Source organism: Haliotis cracherodii, unplaced genomic scaffold, assembly GCF_022045235.1.
Source record: "Haliotis cracherodii isolate W230 unplaced genomic scaffold, xgHalCrac1.p SCAF_17, whole genome shotgun sequence".
Lineage (NCBI taxonomy): Eukaryota > Metazoa > Mollusca > Gastropoda > Lepetellida > Haliotidae > Haliotis > Haliotis cracherodii.
The window spans coordinates 5,000,483-5,027,415 of NW_027266272.1; the positions used below are offsets into that span (position 1 = coordinate 5,000,483).

General features: G+C 40.9%; 1 protein-coding gene across 1 annotated transcript; it reads left to right on the forward strand.

The window, feature by feature from the left end:
* Positions 1-4,242: 4,242 nt before the first annotated feature.
* LOC139464282 (uncharacterized) lies at positions 4,243-10,408 on the forward strand. The gene is made up of 3 exons (XM_071245803.1): positions 4,243-4,312; positions 8,334-8,768; positions 9,681-10,408. The coding sequence occupies exons 1-3, from the start codon at positions 4,243-4,245 to the stop codon at positions 10,406-10,408; spliced, it is 1,233 nt and encodes a 410-aa protein (XP_071101904.1).
* Positions 10,409-26,933: the final 16,525 nt, after the last annotated feature.

Sequence of the window (26,933 nt, forward strand, 5' to 3'; positions counted from 1 at the left end):
ATGGAGGAACATAGAGTGTGCACAAAGCTGTTACACGAACAGCAACAGCTTGAAGTTGAGTAATTAGAAGAATAGGACTCTGGATGACACCTTCCTCAGCAAAACCCCTGAAATGATGGAGATTAGAAAATGGAGGAACAAAAGAGTGAGCACAAAGTTGTTACACGAACAGCAACAGCTTGAAGTTGAGTAATTAGAAGAATAGCACTCACCTCACTAAAACTGAAATGATTGGAACTTTTCAGATATATTTCCTGAATACAAAATGCTGACGGCTTAATATCTTGTATTGATACCTGTAGGTCAGTGAAATTAGTCTTAATTCCTCTGCACTTCCACTGAAGTTTATTACAGGAGCTCATGGTTGCTCAACTGGTGATCCTGAACGAGGTGAAGGCGTTACCTCCTTCTCAAGAGGTCCAAACGGATTGTGCACCTTCACAGGGGATGCAAAAGAAGAAGGCACCTCCAAATGTAGGAGGCCCCTGGTCCTTCTCCTGATCATTTGTTTTCTTTCTTAGTCAAGTTGGTATGGCCCGGGACTCTTTCATTTTCTTTTCATTGTTCTTACTCAGAAGAATGTGTAATCATGGTCTGTTCAGCAGACGTTGAGATTTGTGACTCAGCCTGACCTTTTCTAGGAATATCTCCCAGGGCGATCTTCTTGTCTGTCACACAAGATAAGATTGTCTGGAAACACGCTGAAACGGTAGGAACTTTGTTGATAGGCGCTGGAGAAGATAATGTAGTAGAATATGTTTTAGCAGCAGTAGTTCATATATTTGAGGTGTTGGGAAGTTAAGATTCATGGAGATAAATTGTGCATACTTTGGATGAAGCAGCATGGTGAACCTTCGCAGTTTGCACAATTGATGGAGGCCTTCGTGTAGTCACAGCTCACATAAGCTCCATCACACAGGATGGACACAGGGTTGGGAGTGCAGAACCTAGAACCATGGCAAAATTGTTGACACTAGAAGCATCGGAGTGGATTCCACTCTGATGTTAATATAGCTTTTTGAGAGACTTTGGAAGTTTTGCAGATCAAAGAGGAACAACTAAGTGTTTGTTTTTTCTATTTCTATCATTTCGCTTTTGGGTAATAAAATTCAACATCCTACTCCCCATCCGCCATCGAGTGTCATCAAGGACGATGTTGCAGCAGAAAGCCAACCTGCAACACCAGGTCTACAAAATTGTAATACGGACATGAAAGACCATAATATTTTAAAGAAGACGTGCCAGACTGATTCGGCCCATGAGGGCTATATAAACAGATTGGCATAGGACTCTAGGCAATATAATAACATCAAAATATTTCATAACTGAAAATGTTTTGAACTTCAAATGTCCATGCACAGGGCATGGCGTGACCAGCCGATTGGTAGAATCGGGGCCAATCTACAACCCGTCCAGGTGAAGTAAGGGTCGAAGTGGTGTGTTTTGTGAAGGGAACACCTTGGCCTTTGCTCCAGTGCCCATAACCACAAGAATCCCGTCCTCCACCAACACGGGGGTGCAACCCACGGAAAACTGGTTGCCCAATTCGGTCGCCTCTTTCGACCAGCAATGGGGTTCTGGGGATACATTCTACGCCATGTCCACAGGGTGGAGGGGGAGGTCTAAATATGATTCACACGGGTTCTCACTGTTTTCCCTTTATTTCTAGTTAAGCTGGGTACGTCAGAGGAAGGGAATTGGCTTTTAGATGAACGTTTTCAAATTATGGATATGCCTGAAGCTTAAGTTAAACTTGTTGGCCAAATTACCTTGTTTTGACTTTTCCAATCCGAGTAGATTCATTTGAACAAGATACAGATCAGCATAAAGGGGAGCACAATTGGTGCTCATGGGGATTCCTACTTCTTGCTAAAATGGACCCGTGAAGATCCGGGGTAGAATAGGTCTTCAGCAACCCATGCTTGCCGCAAAAGGCGACTATGCTTGTCGTAAAAGGCGACTAACGGGATCGGGTGGTCAGGCTCGCTGACTTGGTTGATGCATGTCATCGATCCCAATTGCATGGATCGATGCTCATGATATCAATCACTGGATTGTCTGGTCCAGACTCGATTATTTACAGACCGCCGTCATATAGCTGGAATATTGCTGAGTGCGGCGTTAAACAACAATCAATAAATCAATCAATCTTGCTTAAATGTCTTTCCCCAACACTTTACATAGATATTATCAGTAGGGAGGTCCAGCATTACAAATTTGCAAACACAAACCCCTTGCTGTTTTGTTACAGTGCACTTTTCTTCAATGATTTTTGCTCAATCGACACCCAAGAAACAAATTACCAAAATAGTCTTTCTCATGATAAAAAACACGGGGCCCGCCGTATATCACATCCACGGGTAACTGTAGAGTTACAGATTCTGGACAAGGTTCTATCTCAAATTCAGTCAAACACCGTTGTGTTGAAGGCGAAGGACCTCCAAAAATACTTTGAGTAATCCGAGCTTCGACAGACACAATCGATAAATATGCTTGGCATACATTTACCAATTTACAGGAGGAATAAATAACAAGACACGTATGCGGCAAACAAATAACGAAAAATTAAAATACATGTCCAACATTACTCTTATGAACATACACGTGAGAAATAAAAAAGCTCACATTTTCCACCTCCGAATTGTGGGCTTATATAAAAGTAAACATAACATTGAGCGAAATTGGAATTATATCATCTGAGTCATTTGAGTGAATTGAATAATGTCCGACGTGTGTTGGTGATTGACGTCTGGCGTGAATGGACGTCAGGTAGCAGCTGCCCCTTCCACAATATCGTCATCGGATACAGGACTGCAGGTGAAATAGCCTGTCGTCAGCGCTGGCAAAGTCGGCAAGGGTGATGATGACGCTGATGAGATGAGACAGCGGGAGGTTCATCTTCAAAGTCATCTTCGGGGTTATCAGCGGTGATGTGGAACCCAGCATGATTGAAACAGTTCTCCCGAAGGCCTTCCTTAAGGGAAATTAGAACGAACGAGAACGACGACCGAACAAGATTTTGTTTGAATGTTTGTTGTTTAACGCCGTACTCAGCAATATTCAAACTATATGACAGTGGTCTGTAAATAATCGCGTCTGTACCGGAAAATCCAGTGATTGAAATCATGAGCATCGATCTGCGCAATAATGATATGATGACAATCATCAACTAAGTCAGCTAGCCTGACCACCAAATTCCTTTTACGCCTCTTTCGACAAGCATAGTTGTTTCTTACGGCAATGATATTTACCAGCAATAAAGTCTTTATTTTTCATCAGGCGACAGTCTGTAAAACAATCCCTTCTCATTGTATTGTAAACTAAGTCATCAGTCTGCGTGTTTTGCGCATTCTCCTCACCGTAAACGCGTTTGAAGACAAGTTCATGTCAAGCCCTAAATCGATATAACAAGCCACTGGTGCTTGTGAAGTCTCACCTGGCTAACTCTTCTGCTTTGGCCATGATCATACCTCCAGAGATAGGAATGTTGAAGTCCCTAATCATATTAAAATATTTAAGCGGTACGCATTCTCTTATGAAACGGAGAGAATGACGATTGAAGAAAATCCTCCTTAATCGTTGCCGACTTTTTAATCCAGGTTGACAGTGTGTTTAAAGGGATACCCAAGTCTTTGGCAATTTGCGATTAAGTTTTGGAACCATGCTCAACTGTCGGCACTGCTTCAAAACTTCGTCTCAACCGATCTTATTTGAGAACGATGACATTTCCATTATTCGGCAAGTCTAAATATGATATACACTAGCAAGCTGTATAATAAAGCGAATTTCTATATGTAGTTGTAAACACCTTCTAATTTGTACAGGCAAAGAATGCCATACATTGCACGTGCACAATTCCATGCTGTCAGCTACTGAAGACATGCTATTATATATGATATGCTTAAAACAGGATACTGTGTCTGGTTGGAGTGAGTGAGTGAATATGGTTTTACGCCGCTTTTAGCAATATTCAAGCAATATCACGGCGGGGGACACCAGAAATGGGCTTCACACATTGTACCCATGTCGGGAATCGAACCCGGGTTTTCGGCGTGACGAGCGAACGCTTTAACCACCAGGCTACCCGACCGCCCCGTGTCTGGCTGGAACTGTATATACAAGCCGGCTCTATGTATGCGTTTTATCGATCGAGAAGAACCGTGTCGGCAGACTGTCGTCAAGGCATAACATCATTATACATATGTGACACCCGGCGAGAAGCTTCGCTGGCTGCGTGAGCGAATGGTGAAGATGGAGATACTCTCTGTTGTGCTCATCTTTATTCTGGGAGCTGAAAATCTTCGTGATGTGGGTGAGTCTGAAACTTATATTTTCAGCGCCGTTAATTTGAATACTTATAACGTTTTGCAAACAGATCCAAAATCTGAACGGTACAACGTTATAAGGTAAAGGTATAATGAGTTTATGAATATTTAGCCGAGGGTGAGTGAGTGAGTATTGTTTTATGCCGCTTTTAGCAATATTCCAGCAATATCACGGCGGGGGACACCAGAAATGGGCTTCACACATTGTACCCATGTCGGGAATCGAACCCGGGTCTTCGGCGTGACGGGCGAACGCTTTAACCACAAGGCTACCCGACCGCCCCCTAGCCGAGGATGAAAGAAAATAGATTGTGAATGTCGTTGTGATGTATTGTGAATTTGGTGACATTGAGCCAGTATATTTAGATGTATGGGCGATGGTTAAGATGGAGACGGCGATGGAAAGGTTGCTTTAAGACTCACGACGGTCAAACTGGCATTGGGTTTGAATGGAGATCTTGTGACAGACTCACTGATATTCGGGATGTAGATGGTAGATGTAAATGTAAGTGTTGTGCCATGCCTCCGTAAGCAGTAGTCCAGTGACAGCACGTTCGAGGTTATACTAGTATATATTCAGCATTGGGCTAGGTTAACCAGAGTAAGAAAACGTAACATCGGCGCCATTGATGTAAGGGGAAACGCCATAAAACCATCTGATCAAATTTAGTCGCGTGTTGTCACCAGCAATACCATTTATTCTGCATGGAACAATACCCAAAATACATGATATAATTGACAACAGCGGAAACTGACTCATACATGTATATATTAAGAAACAAAAGCCTCCGCTGACTTTGTATTCCTCTATCTATAATATTTACCTTCTTAACTGTTACTATGTATTCTTTCCACCACGCCATCGTTTTTACTCAATGTGACATTTAAAAAGTGTGATCTGAAAATGCTGTTTTACTGCTTACATCAAACTTGGCAACATAGAAAACATGTCTCCATGTCTACTTAGAAACATGTTTATCTGTTCTTGATTTGCATGCGCTGAGCGGCAGATTTTTATAACTTCCGCACGTACGGGCTTCAGTCGCTAACAACAAAGTCGCTTTTTGTCACCGAGAAGCGCAGAAACAACTGTTCATTCAAGCATTGTTATCGTTTACAAAAGTATATACATGCCATCTTCTTGTCACGAATATTTATCTTCTTTTACAAATACTGTCTTTCAACTAATTTACAGAAATATGGCTTTCTAATTGCAAATATAATGTGTCTAAACGGTTTAATGTATTATTGATGGAAATGTATATAGTACCTTTTAGGTGATGTGTTGTGATACGAGCATTTTAAACAGATAAGCTTTCATTTAAATATTTTAAGCTTTCGTATGAGGAAAGGTATTATGTTATACTTGATATACTAGTCTCTGGCTGTGAAGTGAGTGCGTGATTAAAATTTAAGGTCGCCTCGGCATTATTTCAGCTAGATAGCGGCTGTGTACATTTCTATATATTTAACCTGTTTGTAATATAGCTGTACCTAGTTTTAGACTTTAATAAACTATCTCTGTTTGTCTAACAAAACTACAGCTAAAACCAAACAATGGTTCAGTATACCGTTAATCCCTTGCCACTACCACAAAATAAATTTAATTTTCATGTAAAGATCCGGGGTACAATAGGCCTTCAGCAACCCATGCTTGACACAAAAGGTGACTATGCTTGTCGTAAGATGCGACTAACTGGATCGGGTGGTCAGGCTCGCTATATTGTTCATACATGTCATCATATCCCAATTGTGTGGATCGATGGTCCCGATGCCAATCACTGGATTGTCTGGTCGATAATTTACAGACCGCCGTTATATAGCTGGAATACTGTTTAGTTCGGCGTTAAACAACAAGCAAACAAAACTAAACAAATTCACTTCTAATCCATTTTCTTGTGCAGTTCTTGTGACATCACTTCTTATTGTATACAGTGATTACAAGCCTGTGATTACATATTTTTGTCCGAGATCTAATGCAAAGGAAGTAGGTATTGCTAAATTACCTGAAATTAAACCAACTATCGGTTACACATACCTGGGTTGATAGTTCAGTTATTAAATCTATATTCGACAATTTTCAAAGCGTAGTCTGGAATGGTAGTCATCCTCAAATACATTCACATGGCCGACCTACAACCAACCTCACACACATAAACATGGCCGAACACAACCTCCCTCGCTGACATAAACGTGGCCGAACACAACCAACCTAACACACATAAACGAGGCCGAACACAACCAACCTAACACACATAAACGTGGTCGAACACAACCAACCTAACAAACATAAACGTGGTCGAACACAATCAACCTAACACACATAAACGTGGTCGAACACAATCAACCTAACATTCGTTCACATGGCCGAACACATCCAACCTTAAAGACATAACCGTGGCCGAACACATCCAACCTCATACACATGAACATGGCCGAACACATCCAACCTTACAGACATAAACGTGGCCGAACACAACCAACCTCATACACATGAACATGGCCGAACACATCCAACCTTACAGACATAAACGTGGCCGAACACATCCAACCTTACAGACATAAACGTGGCCGAACACAACCAACCTCATACACATGAACATGGGTGAACACAACTAACCTCACAGACACAACTATGGCCGAACACAGCCAACCTCACACACATAAACATGGCAGAACACAACCACCTTCACATACATTCACACAACTAACCTTACATACATAAACGTGGCCGAACAATACCAACCTTACATTCATTCATATGGCCGAACACAACCAACCTCACTGACATAAACATGGCCGAACACAACCACCTCACACATATAAACATGGCAGAACACAACCACCTTCACATACATTCACACAACTAACCTTACATACATAAACGTGGCCGAACACAACCAACCTCACTGACATAAACATGGCCGAACACAACCACCTTCATATACATTCACACAACTAACCTTACATACATAAACATGGCCGAACACATCCAACCTTACAGACATAAACATGACCGAAGACATCCCACCCTTACAGACATAAACGTGGCCGAACACAGCCAACCTCACATACATTCACATGGCCGAACACATCCAACCTTACAGACATAAACGTGGCGGAACACAACCAACCTCAAATTCATTTACATGCCCGAACACAACCAACCTCATACACATGAACATGGGTGAACACACCCAACCTCATACACATGAACATGGCCGAACACAGCCAACCTTACATACATAAACGTGGCCGAACACAACCAACCTTACATTCATTCACATTGCCGAACACAACCAACCTCACTGACATAAACGTGTCCGAACACAACCACCTCACACACATAAACATGGCCGAACACAAACACCTTCACATACATTCACATGGCCGAACACAACCACCTCAAACACATAAACATGGCAGAACACAGCCAACCTCACATACGTTCACATGTATGAACACAACATATGAGATAAAAAAAACACTCCATCAAACCAAAGATAAAAAGCAAAATCATAGCCTCCATAGCCGAAATAATGCAAGCCCAATGGGACGCAAGTAAGATCGGCAGTTTGCTATACAAAATTCAACTCTAAATCACAAAATTGCCATAGTCATACAATGAAGGCGACGTCGTGAACACTTAAAATAACAACAACATGATAGACAAGTTTTTCGCTTCTTACGACAAACATCGTTGCATGGGTTCCTGAAGATCTATTCCAATCCGTATCCTAACTGGCATGATGGAAATGCATTGTTCACAGGCATGGATAACAAGCAGAATTTGTAAAGTCAGAAAGGGTGTGGAATCAAAGTTCATTTTCAGGGGTGTGGGTGCACTGGTGATTATTTTCCTAGGTGGGAATTTCCGGGTGGCAGTTGTCCTGCTAACGGATGGTAGAGACCTTATTGAAAAAGCGGCACAGCCTTCATCTTTGATGATGATGATAAATTGGTTTTAGGTATATTTCATATTTTCTTTTACCATGGCTGTCTTTACAGATGCAAGCGTACCCGTGCATACACCAAGCCAGCAAAGTTACCTGCCCCTCTCCCCACTAGGTGTCACTGTGTATCTGCGAACTTCTGTCCGGTTTAACCTCACCGCCGCCAACGATGCCCATATTGGGCTGTATACTCCAGAAAATGGAACTGTTCCCCAGGACATCTACGAAATTGTGATTGGCGGTTGGGGAAACACCAAGTCTGTCATTAGGATACGTCAGCAAGGGTCAATTAAAGATTCTATAAACCACACACCGCTGGATTCTTCAAGAGCCAAACCCTTCTGGGTCAGCTGGTCATCAGGGGTCATTAAAGTCGGAACTGGAACCGAGGTTGGAGTTAGCACTTTCATGCAGCTCGCAGATACCACTCATCACGTGACATCTATTGCAGTGACAACAGGTTGGGGTTCCACGGGAGACTGGGTGTTTGGTAGGTAGTTGTGATATCAAGTAGAGATAGCCTGGGTGTGTGAAAGTAGGAGACTGGGTGTTTGGTAGGTAGTTGTGATATCAAGTAGAGATAGCCTAAGTGTGTGACAGTCTACAGGAGATTGGATGTTTGGTAGATAGTTGTGATATCAAGTAGAGATAGCCTGGGTGTGTGGCAGTAGGAGACTGGGTGTTTGGTAGGGAGTTGTGATATCAAGCAGAGATAGCCTGTGTGGGTGACATTCTACAGGAGATTGGGTGTTTGGTAGGGAGTTGTGATATCAAGTAGAGATAGCCTGTGTGGGTGACAGTCTACAGGGGATTTGGTGTTTGGTAGATAGTTGTGATATCAAGTAGAGATAGCCTGGGTGTGATCAGTCTACAGGAGACTGGATGTTTGGTAGGCAGTTGTGATATCAAGTAGAGATAGCCTGTGTGTGTGACAGTAGGAGACTGGGTGTTTGGTAGGCAGTTGTGATATCAAGTAGAGATAGCCTGTGTGTGTGACAGTAGGAGACTGGGTGTTTGGTAGGTAGTTGTGATATCAAGTAGAGATAGCCTGTGTGTGTGACAGTCTACATGAGACTGGATGTTTGGTAGGTAGTTGTGATATCAAGTAGAGATAGCCTGTGTGTGTGACAGTGTGCATGAGACTGGATGTTTGGTAGGTAGTTGTGATATCAAGTAGAGATAGCCTGGGTGTGTGACAGTCTGCATGAGACTGGATGTTTGGTAGGTAGTTGTGATATCAAGTAGAGATAGCCTGGGTGTGTGACAGTCGACAGGTAACTGGTACGTTGTTTCGTGGGTATTGCGATGTGTTATCGGATCGGTTTCAAGAGGTATTTTGCGTTCGTCTCCTAATGCCTAAAAGGTTGTGTTTCAGTTATTTATATTTTTTTCTCTTTTACAGAGGAGGAACATTTCAGTTCCAGTCTCTTGACGTCGTCGACCATTCAGAGGCTGAACACCATGCTCGCCAGCAGTTATTTGGAAGATACAATATCAAGTGACTACACATCACAAACATCGCCATTGACTGTCTATTCCTCGACTGAAATCCAATCTCCTTTGCCATCTGAAGTATCATCTTCGCTACTCCATACATTGACTTTCGTGGATACATACACGTTTCTCACAGTTACCTCTCTTTCATCATCATTTGGAGTGCCATCCCTTGTTTCAACTGCGAATGGAATTACCTCCCTTATTTCATCACTTGAAGATATCTCCCCGACATCATCTCTACCCGGAGTAACCTCGCTTGTCTCAACACATATGACACTGAATGAAACAGCCTCCATTTTACAAACAACGATGGGAATGACCCTTCCTTCCATGGACACCACGTCCACTGGGACACAATCCAACAGCAGTAACCTCTGTAGATGCCGATGTCGATCTTCATTGAGTCTTACATCCGAGGAATTCAAAGACGTTGTGAATGCAATCGTCAAAGAACTGTCTATTCCCAAATACAACTTATCCTCCTCGTTAAGGAAGCGGAAGACCATGTCGGATGGACGACCCTCGTCTGTGGGCATTGGGTCAGGTGCTATCTTTCTGGTCGTGATTCCAGTTGCAATAGTGGTTTTGTTAGACGTACAGAACTTGTTTTGTTGCTTAATGACAAAGCGTTAACATATTGTTGTATTATATTATTGCAACAGTTTACTTGGAGGCAAGGCCTTGTCCCAGTGATCCCTCAATGTTTTGCCGTCTATTCTTGGTATTTCTGACCATCCTGTGGCTCTCGCAGACTCACATAGAGTGGACTTTAGTTGGTGCGTCTGCGATTCTTTGTTGAGTTCTGTGCCTCCCCCCGGGGCAGGTCCCGTCGTCAGTTTGGTTGGTTTCTTACCGGAGGGAAGCTTACCTGGCTGCAGAGTTAAAATATATTTTTCTTCAATGTGTTCTGTAAACCAGTTGTAAGCAGAAAAAAGATACATTCATGTGATTTGTAAAGAAAGCTGTCCAAAATATACATTTTCGTGTAAAAATGTTTTTGTTGCAAAGTCCAGGTCCGTTATATGTTATCTTTCGTTCCACTTCAATCTTTCAACTTCGTATAACACCAAGTCTCTATCTCATCTCACAACTTGCATGGCGGCACGGCATAATTTCGCTAATACACCCACCCAACCACCTCTCCCAGTAGCATTACTGGTTAACTGGTACGGTTATTGCCTTATATCACATATGGATTACTGTAAAGTTATATTTTGACCTATTTCTGGCATACACGTTATGCAATTACGAATTCCATGCTATATTTTGCAAAGCAGTTGCTAAATTATGTCAAGCAGTAACTAAAATTTGGTTAGCAAAATATAGCATGGATTGTCATCACATTATCCGTATAAACTTAAGATTCCCATGAATGCTTTCTTAGGGTATAGGTCTGGCCCAGGGTGGGTTGCGACAGAACCCCCTTCGTCTATACTACTACACGATATTACTTCCGGTTTGACGCTCGAGGTTTGTTACAATCTCAATAAAATCAGACCTAAGTTCTCGCTACCGCTAAACAAAGATCTGAAGACATCCCAGTAGGGGTCACGTCAGAACGACCTTTCATCCGACCAATCAGTGCGTCGCTTACCAGATTATGAAAGTGACAGTCCGAATGTGATTTCTAATCATACAATCTCGAAAACTTTAACATGGGGTTTTCTGAATGATAGTTACGAGTTTAACGACTGAATCCTTACAATCTAGACCATCTATTTGTCATTCCAGAATGTTTTTTGTTCGGGTTTCAAATTTGTAATCGAGAATTTGTCAAAATATGCTTTGAAGCATAGTTGCCAATTTGAAATTTATGCCGTAAAGCACGAGAAAGCTGCCTTCTGATTAGTCATTCCATTGGTCTGTCAAAGTTCGCGCAAGGTCGGTCTCACGTGACCCGTAATGGGATGTCCTCAGATCTTTCTTTAGCGGTAGCGAGATCTGATTTTAATGAGATTGGGTTTGAGTAGATAGAAAGTAATACCTTCCGGTATTCATGGGGAGCATAGAATTTCCAACAAAAGCATTCTTGTTACCTTCCGGACAAAAGCAGTCCTGTGGAGCCTGAAATTTCCAACAAAAGCATTCCTGTGGAGCGTCGAATTTCCAACAAAAGCATTCCTGTGGAGCGTCGAATTTCCAACAAAAGCATTCCTGTGGAGCGTCGAATTTCCAACAAAAGCATTCCTGTGGAGCAGCATTCCTATGGAGCGTAGAGTAAAGAAACAAACAAACGCATTCTTGTGAAGCATACCACAGAGGCCAGTCAATACCTTTCACACAATAGAAGTTAACAATAACATTCCAAGATCAACGTTTCAACCACTAATAGAATGTATGGTGCAACGAATACTCAGTAACCAATGAAACGCTAAAGGAAGTCAAAGTACACTAATGAAATTCAACTTTATAGAAGTTAAGCAGTGTTTAACTGTTGAAGCTTTCATTCGAGCTTAAACAGCGATCTTGTCAACAAGACGAAATCTTCACGCCAGTATACATCTTGAATCTGATCATGGGAACCCGAACAACTGACAAGTATGTATTTTTTTACACCAGAACTTCAGTGTTTAGTCAACATTTTTCTACTGAGATTGTTATCGAAGGAATAGTATTTAACTGTGCTGAGCAGTATTACATGTATAAAAAGGCTTGTATGTTCAGAGATTGGGAAACTGCGCATAAGATTTTAAAATGTGTTTCTGCCACCGAACAAAAACGTTTAGGTAGAAGTGTGAGATGTTTTAATCAACGCCAATGGGATGCTGTGAGTTCCAATGTGGTGTATGCAGCATCTTCAGCTAAATTCACACAGTCTGTTTTTTCTGAAGAAACAACTGTTAGACATTTTTCCCAAGATCTTGGTAGAAGCGAGTCCATATGATCGTGTGTGGGGTGTGGGTCTGTCACTGCATGACCCTAATATTCTTAATCCATCTAAATGGAAAGGCAGTAATAGACTTAGTCATATCTTAATGATGGTCAGAAATGAAATAATGAACACAGAGCCAAGTGAAAACTTATGACTTTAAATGTGTTACAGTGATGTAATTTGCTATTTTGAACAGAGGCAAGAAAACTACATTCTACTCGTGGAAGCAGGTCATGCGGATGCCACACACTCTAAATGAGCAAGATCGCCTGAGTGGTTTCAAGATAGGGAAGAATGCGCGAAAGATGCAAAGAGAAAATTTAAAGACGAATGCAAGACAACAAAGAGAGTCATTATCAAAGAGAGGATGCGGACAATAAACTGGTAATAGGAAAATGGATGAAACTTGTGACTGATGATCCAGATCTGTGCACAATGCCTGCTTTCCATTTAGTACCTTACCAGTGTAAGGACTATCGTGACAATACATTCAAATCACCCGAATGGGTGAATGGTTTGAAGCAATGCGTTGTAAAAATGTTGAAGTTGCAAAAACGCTTGTAGACTGTTTCCATGTCATATTATTCTATCAGTACCAAATGAAATGTCTGTGTGTGTACTTTAGTAATGTCCATACTATGAATAAAACATAAATTATGCTTATATTTCATATTTCTCAAAAGCTCAGACTCCAAACAATCTTATTTTAACGAGAATACGCCTTATCATTTTCGTGTCAAACTAAATCAAAGGTTGAATTTTGATGGATTCTGGTTTGTGTCTTTAACGGAGATTAATTTTGGTAAACTTGACATCACCCACATGAATGATCCATATGTGGACGTGTTATGCAATCTGTGTGATAGTTCTTTGGCAGGTGAACAGCAGTTGCCTTTATTGAGACGGCTTGATCTCAGACAAGGTCCTTACTATAGCTTTGCCCATGAATACAATATTCCGATTAAAGTCAAAGAATCTCCACACATAGAGGTGCGTATAAAGGCCAGTAACAGCATGTCACCCTCATTTCTAAAGGAAGTGACATATGTGACACTGCACTTGAGACGGTATCCCTTCGTTGATTAACCATGGAGTCCACACCTTTGTATGTTCCCAATTATGTCAAATGGACCCACTATTTCAAGAATCACATGAAAGGAACATCTGCCTTAGTGAATGGTAAAGCACAGGTGAAAGTGATCCCGGCACAACTTCAAGTGAAGACCGAAGAACCCAAGATCAAACTGGAAGTGACATCAGAGATGTAGAATATTGTTGAGAGAGCCAATGCCAAAGAAAAGCGACGGAAATCTTTAAAACGAGCTGCAGGTGATCGAATCACCACTTCAAAGAAGATCCGTCAGACAGATAACATTCCATCCTAGACTGCTAAGGTTCTCCAGTGTACCCCTGTTCGAGAAAATGACATTTTCAGTTAATCATGTCACTATTGAATGATAAAGACTTTGAGGAACTGATACCGCCCTCTCTCAATCTGTTTATTTTACCCCCATACCAGACCAGCATCCATCAACATTATTTTGATGAAGTGCTACCACTCAGCCAAATCAATGATTCTTCACCATTGGAATTTCAAGTAACGAATGCTGTGAAGCTCAAGGTGAAACATGCAGATGGCAGTGATCTTGTTGACAAGGAACATATTGTCCCTGTCAATTTGTTTCTGCAGGCCCTCTTTTCCCCAGGTGTCAGTGTACCTGCAGAATCAGTTGGTATCTTCTACAAACAACCATTATGCTCACAAGAGCATGATGAAAACTCTACTCAACTATGGAACAGAAGCTAAAACTTCACAGCTGTCATCTCAACTCTTCTACAAAGATGTGTCTGAATCCAACAATGATGTGGAATCGACTGATCCCTACACTGGTCTCAATACAGGAGTGCAATCTCGTGGCGGTTTCATTAATACTAGTAAAGTCTTGACCATGTCGGGGCCATTGTATGAAGATATCTTTCACATGAACAGACATTTGGTCGATGGAGTGGATTTGACAGTGAAGCTGTACCGCTCCTCGCCCCAGTTCTGTTTGATGAGTGGCAAAACAGGTCAAGATTACAAGGCGGAAATTCTGGATACCTACCTGAAGGTGTGTAAACTGAAAGTCAATTCAGCTCTTATTTTGGCACACAACACCTTGTTTCAAGACAGCAATGCTTTGTATCCTTACACCAAAAGTGAGGTCAAGGTGACAAGCATCCCCACCACTCAACTGACACATACCATTGACAATCTGTCGAAATCCTATTTCTAATCGTTACATCGTAGGCTTTGTACTCAGCAACAGCTTGAATGGATCTTACACTGGTAACCCCTACAACTTCCAATCTAGTATGGTGAAAAACATCAGCCTGTACATCAATGGTGCCAGTGTCCCCGGACGTCCCATGCAGGCAGATGACGTTGAGTCCTATGTGCAGATGTTCGATGGGATTTGTCTGTGGGAAGAAAAAACAGGAAACGGAATCACTCGGAGCGACTTTTTGCTCGGGAGTGCCCTGTTCGTCTTCAACATTGATAAAGTATGCAGTGAATCCGACTATCTGAATCTGTTGAAATCCGGTAGCACCCGACTAGAAATCGAGTTCAAATCCGCCCTCACCGAAACACTCAGTTGTGTTGTTCTGAGTGAAAGAAATTCCCTCATCGAAATTGACAAGACCAGGAATGTGTTTGTGAATTAAAAAAACATGAAAGCCTCTGACCTTGCATGTGCTAATCAAAGCGACTCCATCTTAAAGTACCATGTCTTAGGTGTGTTTGCCAAAGATACTTTACCTGTGCTAACTAGAGTCATGCTTGCACGTGGAGTGGGTCTCATTGTCAATACTGAACCATCTGAAAGACCGGGTCGTCACTGGGTGGCTATGTACTTCAAAGGAAATACAGGGGAACTGTTTGACAGTCTGGGTGAGCCAGTGAATTCCGTTTTTGACTTGTACTTAAAAACCTATGTCAATCAATACCAGCACAACAAAAGACAGTTACGGTCCTCATCATCCAACCTTTGTGGTCATTATTGTTTATATTATTTGTTGTATAAATGCAAAACAGAACTTACCCTTCAAACCCTTGTGCAGATATTTGATGTGCAAGTCCGTTTTAACAATGATGAGCATGTGTCAAAGTTTATCTGTAATTATTTTAGATATTGTTTGTTATCTTGTCATACCTGTTTCATGTAACATACTACTGTACTTGTGTAACCCATTAAAAAATGAAATAAAAAAATTAGTGTAGTCATTCGAGTTTGTTCTATAAATATAAGTAACTCAGCTGTATTGTCACAGTTGAATTATTGTGCTCAGAGTGAGATCATGGAACGGAAGTGTCTCTTACCAATACAAACACCTACCACCATATCTGTGATTGGTGGATCTTCCTCAGGGAAAACAGTTTGGGTGAAAAGGTTGTTAGAGCAAGCTAATCTGATGTTTGACAAACCTCCCAACCTTATTGTGTACTGCTATGCCGTATGGCAAGACATCTACAGTGACATGCAGCAAAACATTTCTAACATTCTTTTTATGGATTCCCTTCCAACTGAGAATGATTTGAAAATGTGGTCTGAGCATTCTGAAAAGAACATGGTGTTGGTCATGGATGACATGATGATGGATATATGTAAAAGTCCACTGATGTTAAAACTCTTCACTACATTGCCTCATCTTTGGGGAATCAGTGTTATAAATATTCAACAGTTTGCTTATCCTAAGGGGGATTGTAACCGAACTATTTCCTTGAATACACACTACTTCATTTTGCTATCTAACCCACGTTCTGCACATGAATATAAAATCTTGGCATCTCAAATATTTCCAGGACAAGCCAAATATTTTACTGAATCATTTCGTGACGCAGCGGAGGGAAAGAAATTTCAATATTTAATGATTGACGTATCACCCTATTCCGATCCTCAGTATGGGCGTCTGCGCAGTGGTGTCTGTCCAGATGAAGTATGTATTGTGTACCAACCCAAATAAAAGCTACTGCTGTAAGTTATACCCACCAGTTGTCCGTCTTCCCAATGAACAGATCAGCTGCTTACTGAGGTCATCATGGATGTTTGCGGGCGATTTGAAGATATTGCTAACGATTGTTCAGTGATTTCAACCAATGCTGAAGTGTATGGGGATAGCTTTTGTGAGAGATTAAAGTCCTTCACCAGTTGGCCCGTGCAAATAAAACAGTCTCTGAAGACTATGGCACAAGCAGGATTCATTTACACGGGTCAATCAGATAAAGTCTACTGTTTCATGTGTCGATTGCATGTACATAAATGGATACCAGAAGATGAACCACTAACTGAACATTTCAGGTTATCACCTCAGTGTAGTTACATAAACATGATAGCTTCTAATACCGAATGAGAGACATCGGCTATGGTGTATGGGGAATATTAGGGTCTTAGCATACATATATAAAAGTCACAATAACCTAGTTGGATCATTTCACATCGTGATCTCTTCACATCAATATGGGTGCAGACTAATGTAAAGCAGAGAAAAGCTTTACTTCAATATGTGTCATGCGAACAAATGCATGCTCTTAATAGCATCATGTTAAACATTTTGAAAGGGAATATTCCGTTCTCACTGATGGATAAAACTTGCTTGCACCGTCATAGGTTTCACATTAGAACATTGGCTGCCAAAGAAGGTTTTCCCAATCGGATTAAAAAGGAGGTGTTGATAAGACATCATTCGATCTTGCCTATTTGCATTGCTGCACTGTTAGATTACCTACATCATGAGCAGACCTATGGTTCTCCTGAACATATACACATACCAACGCCTGATAGACAACCAGGAAAAGGAGAAGACATCGACTCAGGAACAACAACAACAACAGATAATGACAGTGACTCCGGATCGGGAGACGAGTCCTCTGAGACTGAATGAGACCCCTGAAGAAATCACCCATGATGAAGCACAGATTAAAGCGAATACGAACTTGATTCTGGATCTACTTCTTAAGGAGGTATCATTAACTAAAACGATTGGCAAACTCACCAAACTATGGTACTTTATCAGGGATCAGATCAGAAACGCTCACTTCAGACTGAATGATCAGTTAGAAATTGTGTTAGATAATGAGAATGTGTGGATCGGAACTAACGTTATTGACCTCATTCGTTTTACTGTGATGCATCGTGGGGCTGTTCCTACAGGCTACCGTGACTTTCTCAAACTTTTAAAAATTCTCCATGTACCAAAGCGGCTTTTGTATAAGCCAGATGCAAAGAAAAAGAACGACAAAAGAAAGAAGGCAAAATCATCTTTATATCTAAAACGACAAGCACAACATGGTGTGCCCGGTGCTAACACTACTGCAAAATTAAGAAAACTAGAGTCTTTCTAACTGTACATGCACATTGAATTCATGACATGTATTCTATGTAACTTTCTGATTGTAAAGCAATAAAATAATACTAACACATGCGTCTTTAATTATTACTATCTTCCATGTTCATCAGGACTCTGAGCTGCATCTCAAGTCTTTCTTTTCTGTCATCATAGAAGAAATGCCTATGCATATAATCAGAGTCATTGTAACGCACAGTGTGCTGGTCCTGAAACTCTAGCCCAAGGTTTACCCTCTGTTGCTTTGCTTTTTCCAAGATGGTATGAAGGGGCAGCTCATTCACTGCACGATCAAAGTATTGAGTAATACACTCGTCACACCCTTACACCGGTAAGCCGTTCGTCTTCAGGTATCTGGTGTAGCCGACCGGTCTGACCGTTGTTTTTCCAGCTAAGTTTACTGCATGATGATATATAAGAAGAAATTAAATCCAGCCATGTACAATTGATGGCATAAAAATGATTAAACCAAATATGAACTGAGAGAATGGTTACTTCAAACGGAATATATGGAGGAATGATTAATGAAACAGTGTTGTACAGTCATAAGGTAAGTTCACTTATTTTCATTATTACTATTACATCAATTAGTTATGTGTCATAAAGCAGAAAACATACGAATTACACATCTGCAGATGGGTATAATGTATACTTTCTACTCAAGTTCCCACATAATGGCGAAAACAAGTAACAGCGATATTATCTAGTTGGTGATCGTCTAAAAGCAACATTTAAACCTTAATGTTACGTTAGCACACTGAAACAGATAAAAAGTTAAAGAGTCATAGAAATGTTAATAGATAAAGGTTAATAGATATAGGTTAATGAATACCGCTATGAACAATAACATAATATTTTAACACTTAGTGAAACGTGAATGAAGTAGAGAAAAATGTTTATAAATGAATTGACATTGGTGAAAGGGTTAACAGGTTCAGCGGCTAAAACCCACACACGAATAGATTCACTCTTGCGTGTAAAGAGTGGGTGAGAGAGAGCTACCCCTAGTGTATTGATACTAATGTGCGGTGACATAGTTACATGTTTGAACAGAGCGAATATATACAGAGCCAGCCTTACTGCTAGTCTCCTTTAACAAAATTTGCTTCTATTGTGTGATTTGACTGGCCTCTGTGGTATGCTCCACAAGAATGCTTGTGTTTGTTTCTTTACTCTACGCTCCATAGGAATGCTTTTGTTTGTTTCTTTACTCTACGCTCCATAGGAATGCTTTTGTTTGTTTCTTTACTCTACGCTCCACAGAAATGCTTTTGTTAGAAATTCCACGCTCCACAGGAATGCTTTTGATGGAAATTCCATGCTCCACAGGAATTTGTTGAAATTCTATGCTCCACAGGAATGCTTTTGTTGGTACTCCACGCTCCACAGGAATGCTTTTGTCCGGAAGGTATTACTTTCTATCTACTGGTTTGTTAGTATCTTGGGGTTCCTTTCATTCTTTATTGTTTATGTATATAGATTCTATGAGATTGTGATGTAATTGTGTGACTGAGCAAGGCCGCAGTTAACTTTTTGGGGCAAATATTTGTACAAGTATTACTTGCCCCCAAATTGATTCAAATAAAACTGTTTTCTATAAAAAAAAAAAAAAAATCCAGGGGGGGCTACGGCACTGCTGAGTGGGGGGGTTAGTTTTGGGGAGGACGGTTGCGAGAGAGATGGCGTGTAAGGGAGAGCAGAGCCGATTGTGTCAGATTGTGTACTGATTTCTGTATCCTGTGTCCACGGTATCATTTCTACAGTACCAATGTCATGGCTATAGGCTCTCAATGTTTTGCAGTTGGTTCACATTTTACTTGTACTTCAAGTATGCAGTCCTCGGGGGATCTTCAATTACATCAGACCTGTCAAGATCCGTGTAAGAATAGGTCTTCAACAACCCATATGCTTGTCGTAAGAGGCTACTAACGAGATCGGGTGGTCAGGCTCGCTCTTAGGTCAGTCACTGGATTGTCTGGTCCAGATGCGATTATTTACAGACCGCCGTCATATATCTGGAATATTGCTGAGTGTGGCGTAAAACAACAAACAAACTTACGGCATCTGTTTTAGCAGCCATTAGTGTTGCACCTTTATTTTTTATATTTACTCTGAAATTTTGATTGTGTCTCTTACATCCCCTGGGGCGGTCGGGTAGCCCAGTGGTTAAAGCGTTCGCTCGTCACGCCGGAGACCCGGGTTCGATTCCCGACAAGGGTACATTGTTTGAAGCCCATTTCTGGTGTCCCCCGCCGTGATATTGCTGGAATATTGCTAAAAGCGGCGTAAAACCACACTTACTCACTCTTACACCCCCTATTGTGTGTGGGGTTGGGGTCTTTCTTATCCTACGAAGCTGTTGACCGCTATCTCCATTTATCCACGATATGGTTGTGTTGATATCCAAAGGATATTAAACTTTGCCTAATTTGAGCGTCTACTACTATTTTTTTTTCCATGCCCGCAATAACCAACTTGAACAACTGTGGAAACAGGTATCGAGGCCAGTCAGTTATAGCTCTATTTGTCTGCCTGATACATATGATATGCGTGAGTGAGTTGGGTTTAATGCCGCCTTGAACATTATTCAATTTATATCACGCCGTGTCAGCTAAATATGGGAAAAAAGGCCGAAGTGATGCAGGTCCAGGCCACTTTGGTGAGAACACGATGGTTCCGACAAACTTAGTCACAGCGACTGGGATTCTGGCGTGTCCAAAGGACACAACTCCGTACAACGAATTGCGTCGCCATAGACGACTGCCCCTATATCTTATATGAAACCTAAAAACGAACCCAGTACGACACGGAGAGAGCACTGTGGGTGTGAGCTGTAATTATTTTAAACCCAATAGGTCATGAAGGCTAAGGACTATATCATTGTCAATCATGATTTATGAAGTTTTAATTATTAATAGTGAGTGAGTGACTTGGGCGTAACGCCGCTTTTAACAGTATTCCAGTTATATCACGGCGTGTCAACTTAATGTGGGAGGAAAGCCCGAAGTGATGCAGGTCTCAGTCGTTTACCACTTCGGTGAAACCCACGTGCACGGGTGTGGTACTGTCAAACCTAGAAACATAATCGGGGTGAACCGGGATTCGAACCCACAATCATAGGTTTCTGGCGTGTCCAAGGGACGCAACTCTGCACAGCGAATCGCGGAGCCTTAGACGACTGGGCCACCCGTGCCCCCTAATTATTAATTATTTAGTTCCAGGACTTTATGTTCATATATCGAATTGTTTAAAATTAAGAGTTTTAACATAATCATCAATAATTATTATACCCCCGATCGAAAAGGGGTATATAGTTATACCAAGGAATTCCTTCCTTCCGTGCGTGCGTCCGTCCGTCCGTCCTTTTGGGGACATTTTGTGTGTGTGTGACCTATAACTTGAAAACTACTACATAGATTGTTTTTCAAGCTTGGTGAACACGTGTGAAAAAATACAGCTTTTTTCATGTTTTTACTTAAACATTTGTGCGACCTATAACTTGAAAAACTACTGCATGGATTCTTTTTTCAACTTTAGGAAACAGTCTCCATACAAGTGGAAGAGGTGCAGAGCAAAAGAGATTTCAGAAAAAGTATAATGACTGCATGTTGTGAACTTATAACAAATAGTTTTTACTTCAACATTTGTATATAGATAGTTGATTGGTTTTATATTCAAGTTGGTATTTCCGCTATTCAAAGTGTTCAATGAGGCCGTCTTATCAACAGTCATTTCTGAGACATAAATGCATCATATGACTTTGGTTAATCAGTCGAGAGAGAGAGAGAGAGAGAGAGAGAGAGAGAGAGAGAGAGATAGAGAGAGAGAGAGAGAGAGGGAGAGAGAGAGAGCGAGAAAATGATAGAGCGATATTTACCATCATTCCGTGCAACCTCAGCATGATTTGGCAAAAAACGAGGCTCAGTCGCCATTTGCAACATGGAATCAATACTGGAAAGTTTGGACCTAGGTCATTTGACGACACAGTTTAATGATAAGAAGGTGAGGTTTGACTATACATTTCTGTTTTTTTGCACGTATGTACTTTTATTCGTATCGAAAGACATGACATATACTTTCCTAACTGTATGGCTTGTTTGTAATCTACCCTTTTACTCCTGTATACGACCTGTGAAGATTCCGGATTAGAAATGGTCTTCAACAACCCATGCTTGTCACAAGAGGCGACTAACGGGATGGGGTGGTCAGGGTCGCTGACTTGGTATGCTTATGATATCAATCACTGGAGTGTCTGGTCCAGACTCGATTTTTATACAGACCGTCATCATATAGCTGGAATATTGCCGAGTGTGGCGTGATCAAACAATCAAACAAAACTCGTGCATTCACTATTAATAAGCGAATTCCAGATACAATGTGTTTTTGCATTAAGATAGATTATTGTTTTTAAAAGGTTTGTTGCGTGAACAATTTTTTACAATTGATACAGTTACTTTCAACATAATACCTATAACACTGGTGCCATTCCGGCGAATTGGGAAGAAGTATTTTACATGGCCCCCTCAACCCCAACAATACGCCCCCACCCATCCCACTCCCATCCTCGCACATCAATAATACACAAATTCCACATTTCAAGTAACAATATTAGATGTAATCTAAATCCTAATCATTAAATTCAACATATGACTCGACAATGCATATATGAGTATATCTCGTTTATAATAGTTTCGTTACGGAAACGAAGCCCGCCGTGTTAATGCGTCTCAGTCCCAGTTACATCTTTTGAAATTGAACACAATTGTATATTCTAAAAATTGCCAAATAGCAAAACCTACATGATTAATATATATACCTAATTCCATATACTGAAGGGTTTTCAACGGACAGATGAACGGTTGAACGGCCAGAGCGATATATTTTTGTATGATCACTGAACGTTAAGTTCCTTAAGGAAGCCTAGTAGACCTAAATATATATTTGCACTGCACTTGAAAGAAATCGTATTCATACGAGTTGGTAAGGTTGTATTCCCGATGCGTGATATCAATAGTATCAACATTATCAACTATATTTGTAAGGTTTACTAAAGATGGTCAGTGCAGTTATTTTTTATATGTAGCTTTATCTCGTCTCATAAAATGATCCAAATGATTACTTTACATGTATTTCATTCAATGCATTTTTTCACGTAAGGCTGGTCCAACAGAAGTTCTTTCGCTGACGAACGAAGAATTTAAAACACTTGGGATTGAAACAATTGGAGAAAGAGCTAAACTGAGACAACGATGCAAAGATTTGATCTGTGGTAAAATTCTACCATTTGAAAACTATTACATCGTATAATGTAAAACGTATGATATGGTTGTTTGTTCACAAAATACAGCGAGAATTGATCGAAAATAATGAAATAATACCAGGAACGAGTTAATAAGTGCAAAATGGAATGATATAGTAGGTAGCTTTATATAGCTTAATAAATTGATCAATAAGTTCACATTTAAAAAAATGATAAGCAAATTTATGTTATTTCATCTGCAGAATCAATAACAGTCACCAATAGTCCAACGTGTTAAAATGTTTCAATCAAAGCGGCGACGACAAGTATTTATACAAGCATATTTTTCCTTGTTGTCAGGCATATAGGGAATAACTGTTCTCTCTTACTTTTTACCAGTAACATGTTTATATGTCCCATAAGACACAGTCTAATGAAAGTAAAATTCATATATCGGCTTAGCTGGGTATGTAGAAATGTAGAAATGCGAAATTAATAGTGATAATTTTTAAGGAACAAACGATTTTTATTAACTCAAACTTTGGATACGATTTTGTATGTCACTGGCGTATGTCAGTGAAATCATGAATAATTATTATATAAAACCAGCTATAATTTATTGCCACTTTTATGTTGACCATCTGTATTCATGTATGTATATTGATTGTTCAAGACCCTATGAATGTATCAGTTTCACTGTTGTGTTATCGTTTCCTTCTAGGGATCCTGGCGGGCAGACAATGGAACCTTTAGATCAAGATCAACGACACGGAAAAAGAAATTAGGGTGGAAACACCGAATCCGTGGGTCCTTTAATCTCATACCCGCCAGCAAGGGTGGGGGTGCTCAGGATATCGATGTAGAAAAGGACTTCTCTCTACCCCAACTGCAAAAGAGAGTTTGTGACTTATATTTCACGGACGGGTATAATCAAAGTCAGAACTTGATGCTGTCAAACCTACGTGTTTATCTTGCTAATTTCAGTGGCGCACCACTACCAGAGAACATAAATGGAGAGCCCTTCACTGTAGATTTGTTCTGCAAACAAAGGAAATCTCACCCGATTAGGGTGTACCTCCACACATGCGAGACGTGTGAACAGGTTTAAAGTATAGACAGAGAGTAAACTTTCACAAATCAGAAAAAAAACTCCAGTCAGCCCTGGACGGAGTGGATCAATGGGGATTCACCCTTTCAAGTGAAAAAAACCTGTTGGAGTTCTATTCAAAGGCCGGAGGAAAGATGCTATGATACCCCGTGTCTCCATGAAAGGCAAACCTATCAAATTCGAAAAATCTGCAATATTTGTTGGGGTGATCCTTGATCAACACCTCACTTGGCGCAAGCTTATAGAATATGTGGAAAACAGATGTCAAAAAGACCCGAACGTATTACGGGCAATTTCAGGCACATCGTGGGGCACATCGAGAGACACTCAGCTGGACCTCTACAAATCTCTTATCAGATCACAAATTGACTATGGTTGTGAGGCTTTTGATTCAGCATCAAATACTGTCTTGAGGCGCCTAGACAGAATACAATACAAAGCCCTAATGCTGGCCACAGGCGCAGCAACAGGCACCTCACTAGAAGCAATACAAGGAGAAACGGGAGAACTCCCATTGAAACTAAGGAGAGAGCAGGCAATATTATCGTTCTGGGGACGAACATCAAACCCTTTGGTTAAAAAGATATGGCAAGACAAAAACACTCGAGATGAAGCCCTAGCTCGAAAAAATCCCTCACTAAAGCCATCTGGGATATTAGTACGTGAACTCATTCGAAGTCACAATTGCAATGACATTCAGCCACCAGAAAGTCACCACAAAGGGTTACACCCTCCCTGGACTTTAAAAACTCCCAAAGTTGACACTGCTTTAACATCAGAAGTCATTAAAAGAGAAAACCCAACCCTACTACGATCAGTAGCTATCACTAAAATTCGAACTACCTGGGACAGCTGGGCCCATATATACACTGATGGACCCAAGAATCCTATCAACAAGTGCTGGAACTCCCGGAAGCAAAGGCAGTCGTCCTATCAGACTCGCTAAGTGCACTTCAGGCCATCAGTGGCAGAAACTCAAACTCCAGGCCAAATACAGCCAAATATTCTATACAAATATACAAAACTATCGGACCAAGGGCAACAGGTGGATCTGTGTTGGATCCCCTCTCACATAGATATTCTTTGAAATGAAAAAGCGGACTCACTGGCGAAGCTAGCTCTAGACAAAGCGGACATAAAGCCTATTCCCTTTAGTAAACAAAAGATAAAAAGCAAAATCAAAGCCTCCATAGCAGAAAGATGGCAAGCCCAATGGGGCGGAAGTAAGATCGGCAGATGACTATACAAAATTCAACCCAAGGTCCAACAAAAGCCAAACTCATACTCAAATGAAAGGAAAATTGAAATTGCTATCTCACGCCTCAGACTTGGTCACAAAAAGCGCTATGACAAGGTTTGTTCATCTTGCAATCAGGCTGAAACCATTGACCACGTCTTTCTAGAATGTCAAGATCATGTCCCAGCCCGGGCTAGGTTAAGATAAGAATTGCAGTTAGATCCGCTATCTGTCATAAATCTCCTAAAGCCAAGAGATGCAATAGCGAAGGCCAAACTAACTCTATTTCTGAGAGATGGACAGCTACTCGAACGTATATAAACAGAGCCGCCAAGGATAAAAATGAAATCATATCAATATAAGAAAATAGAAATCATATCAATGCAAAAACAGAAATTATTCGAAAAACGGAATTCACAATAGATATGTGTACCCTTCTCACACACAGGAGTCCCAAAGAGGGACAGGTCAGCCGAAATTGCCTAGGCAGAGGCGACCTCTTAAACACTTAATGCAACAACAACAACAATTCACTGCTCCTCTATTTCTGAGAGATGGACAGCTACTCGAACGTATATAAACAGAGCAACCAAGGATAAAAATGAAATCATATCAATATAAGAAAATAGAAATCATATCAATACAAAAACAGAAATTATGTGAACACCAAACTCCCAAAAGATATGTGTACCCTTCTCACACACAGGAGTCCCAAAGAGGGACAGGTCAGCCGAAATTGCCTAGGCAGAAGGCGATCTCTAAAACACTTAATGCAACAACAACAAAGTTTCAGTTGTGTCACAGGTCCCGTACTGTACACAACCCTCCGCGCCTACCAAGCTCGGTTCGCTCACCAGCTTAAACTGCACGGTTGTCAATCACCCGGGGCCCTGGGACTGACAAATATGAACTTGGAAATGGAGATGGCGAACTTATGTCCAAAAATTACAATTGTTGAGAGGTCGCCCAACTCTCAAGAGAACCAGCCCAGTTCTCGAAAGGGTCAGCCCAACCCAAATGAAGGGAATCCCTTCACTCTGGTCACCAGAAAAACTGCCAAAAAAACAACCAACTTGACTTATAGTCAAGCCGCGCTAAATGTCCCTGACCGTTTTCAGGACAGATTCACGTTCTCGGGAACTAAAAACAAAGAAAATATCGATTATAGTGACCTATGGGCTCAAGGCATGCTGAAACGCCTCAATCTAGCCCACCTAAGGCTAAAATTGTACAGAGACAAAGACAAAGAATGGTCTCATCAGAATCAAAGACACAACAAAATAGAAGACCACAAACCAAATGGGAAAAAGTAGTCTT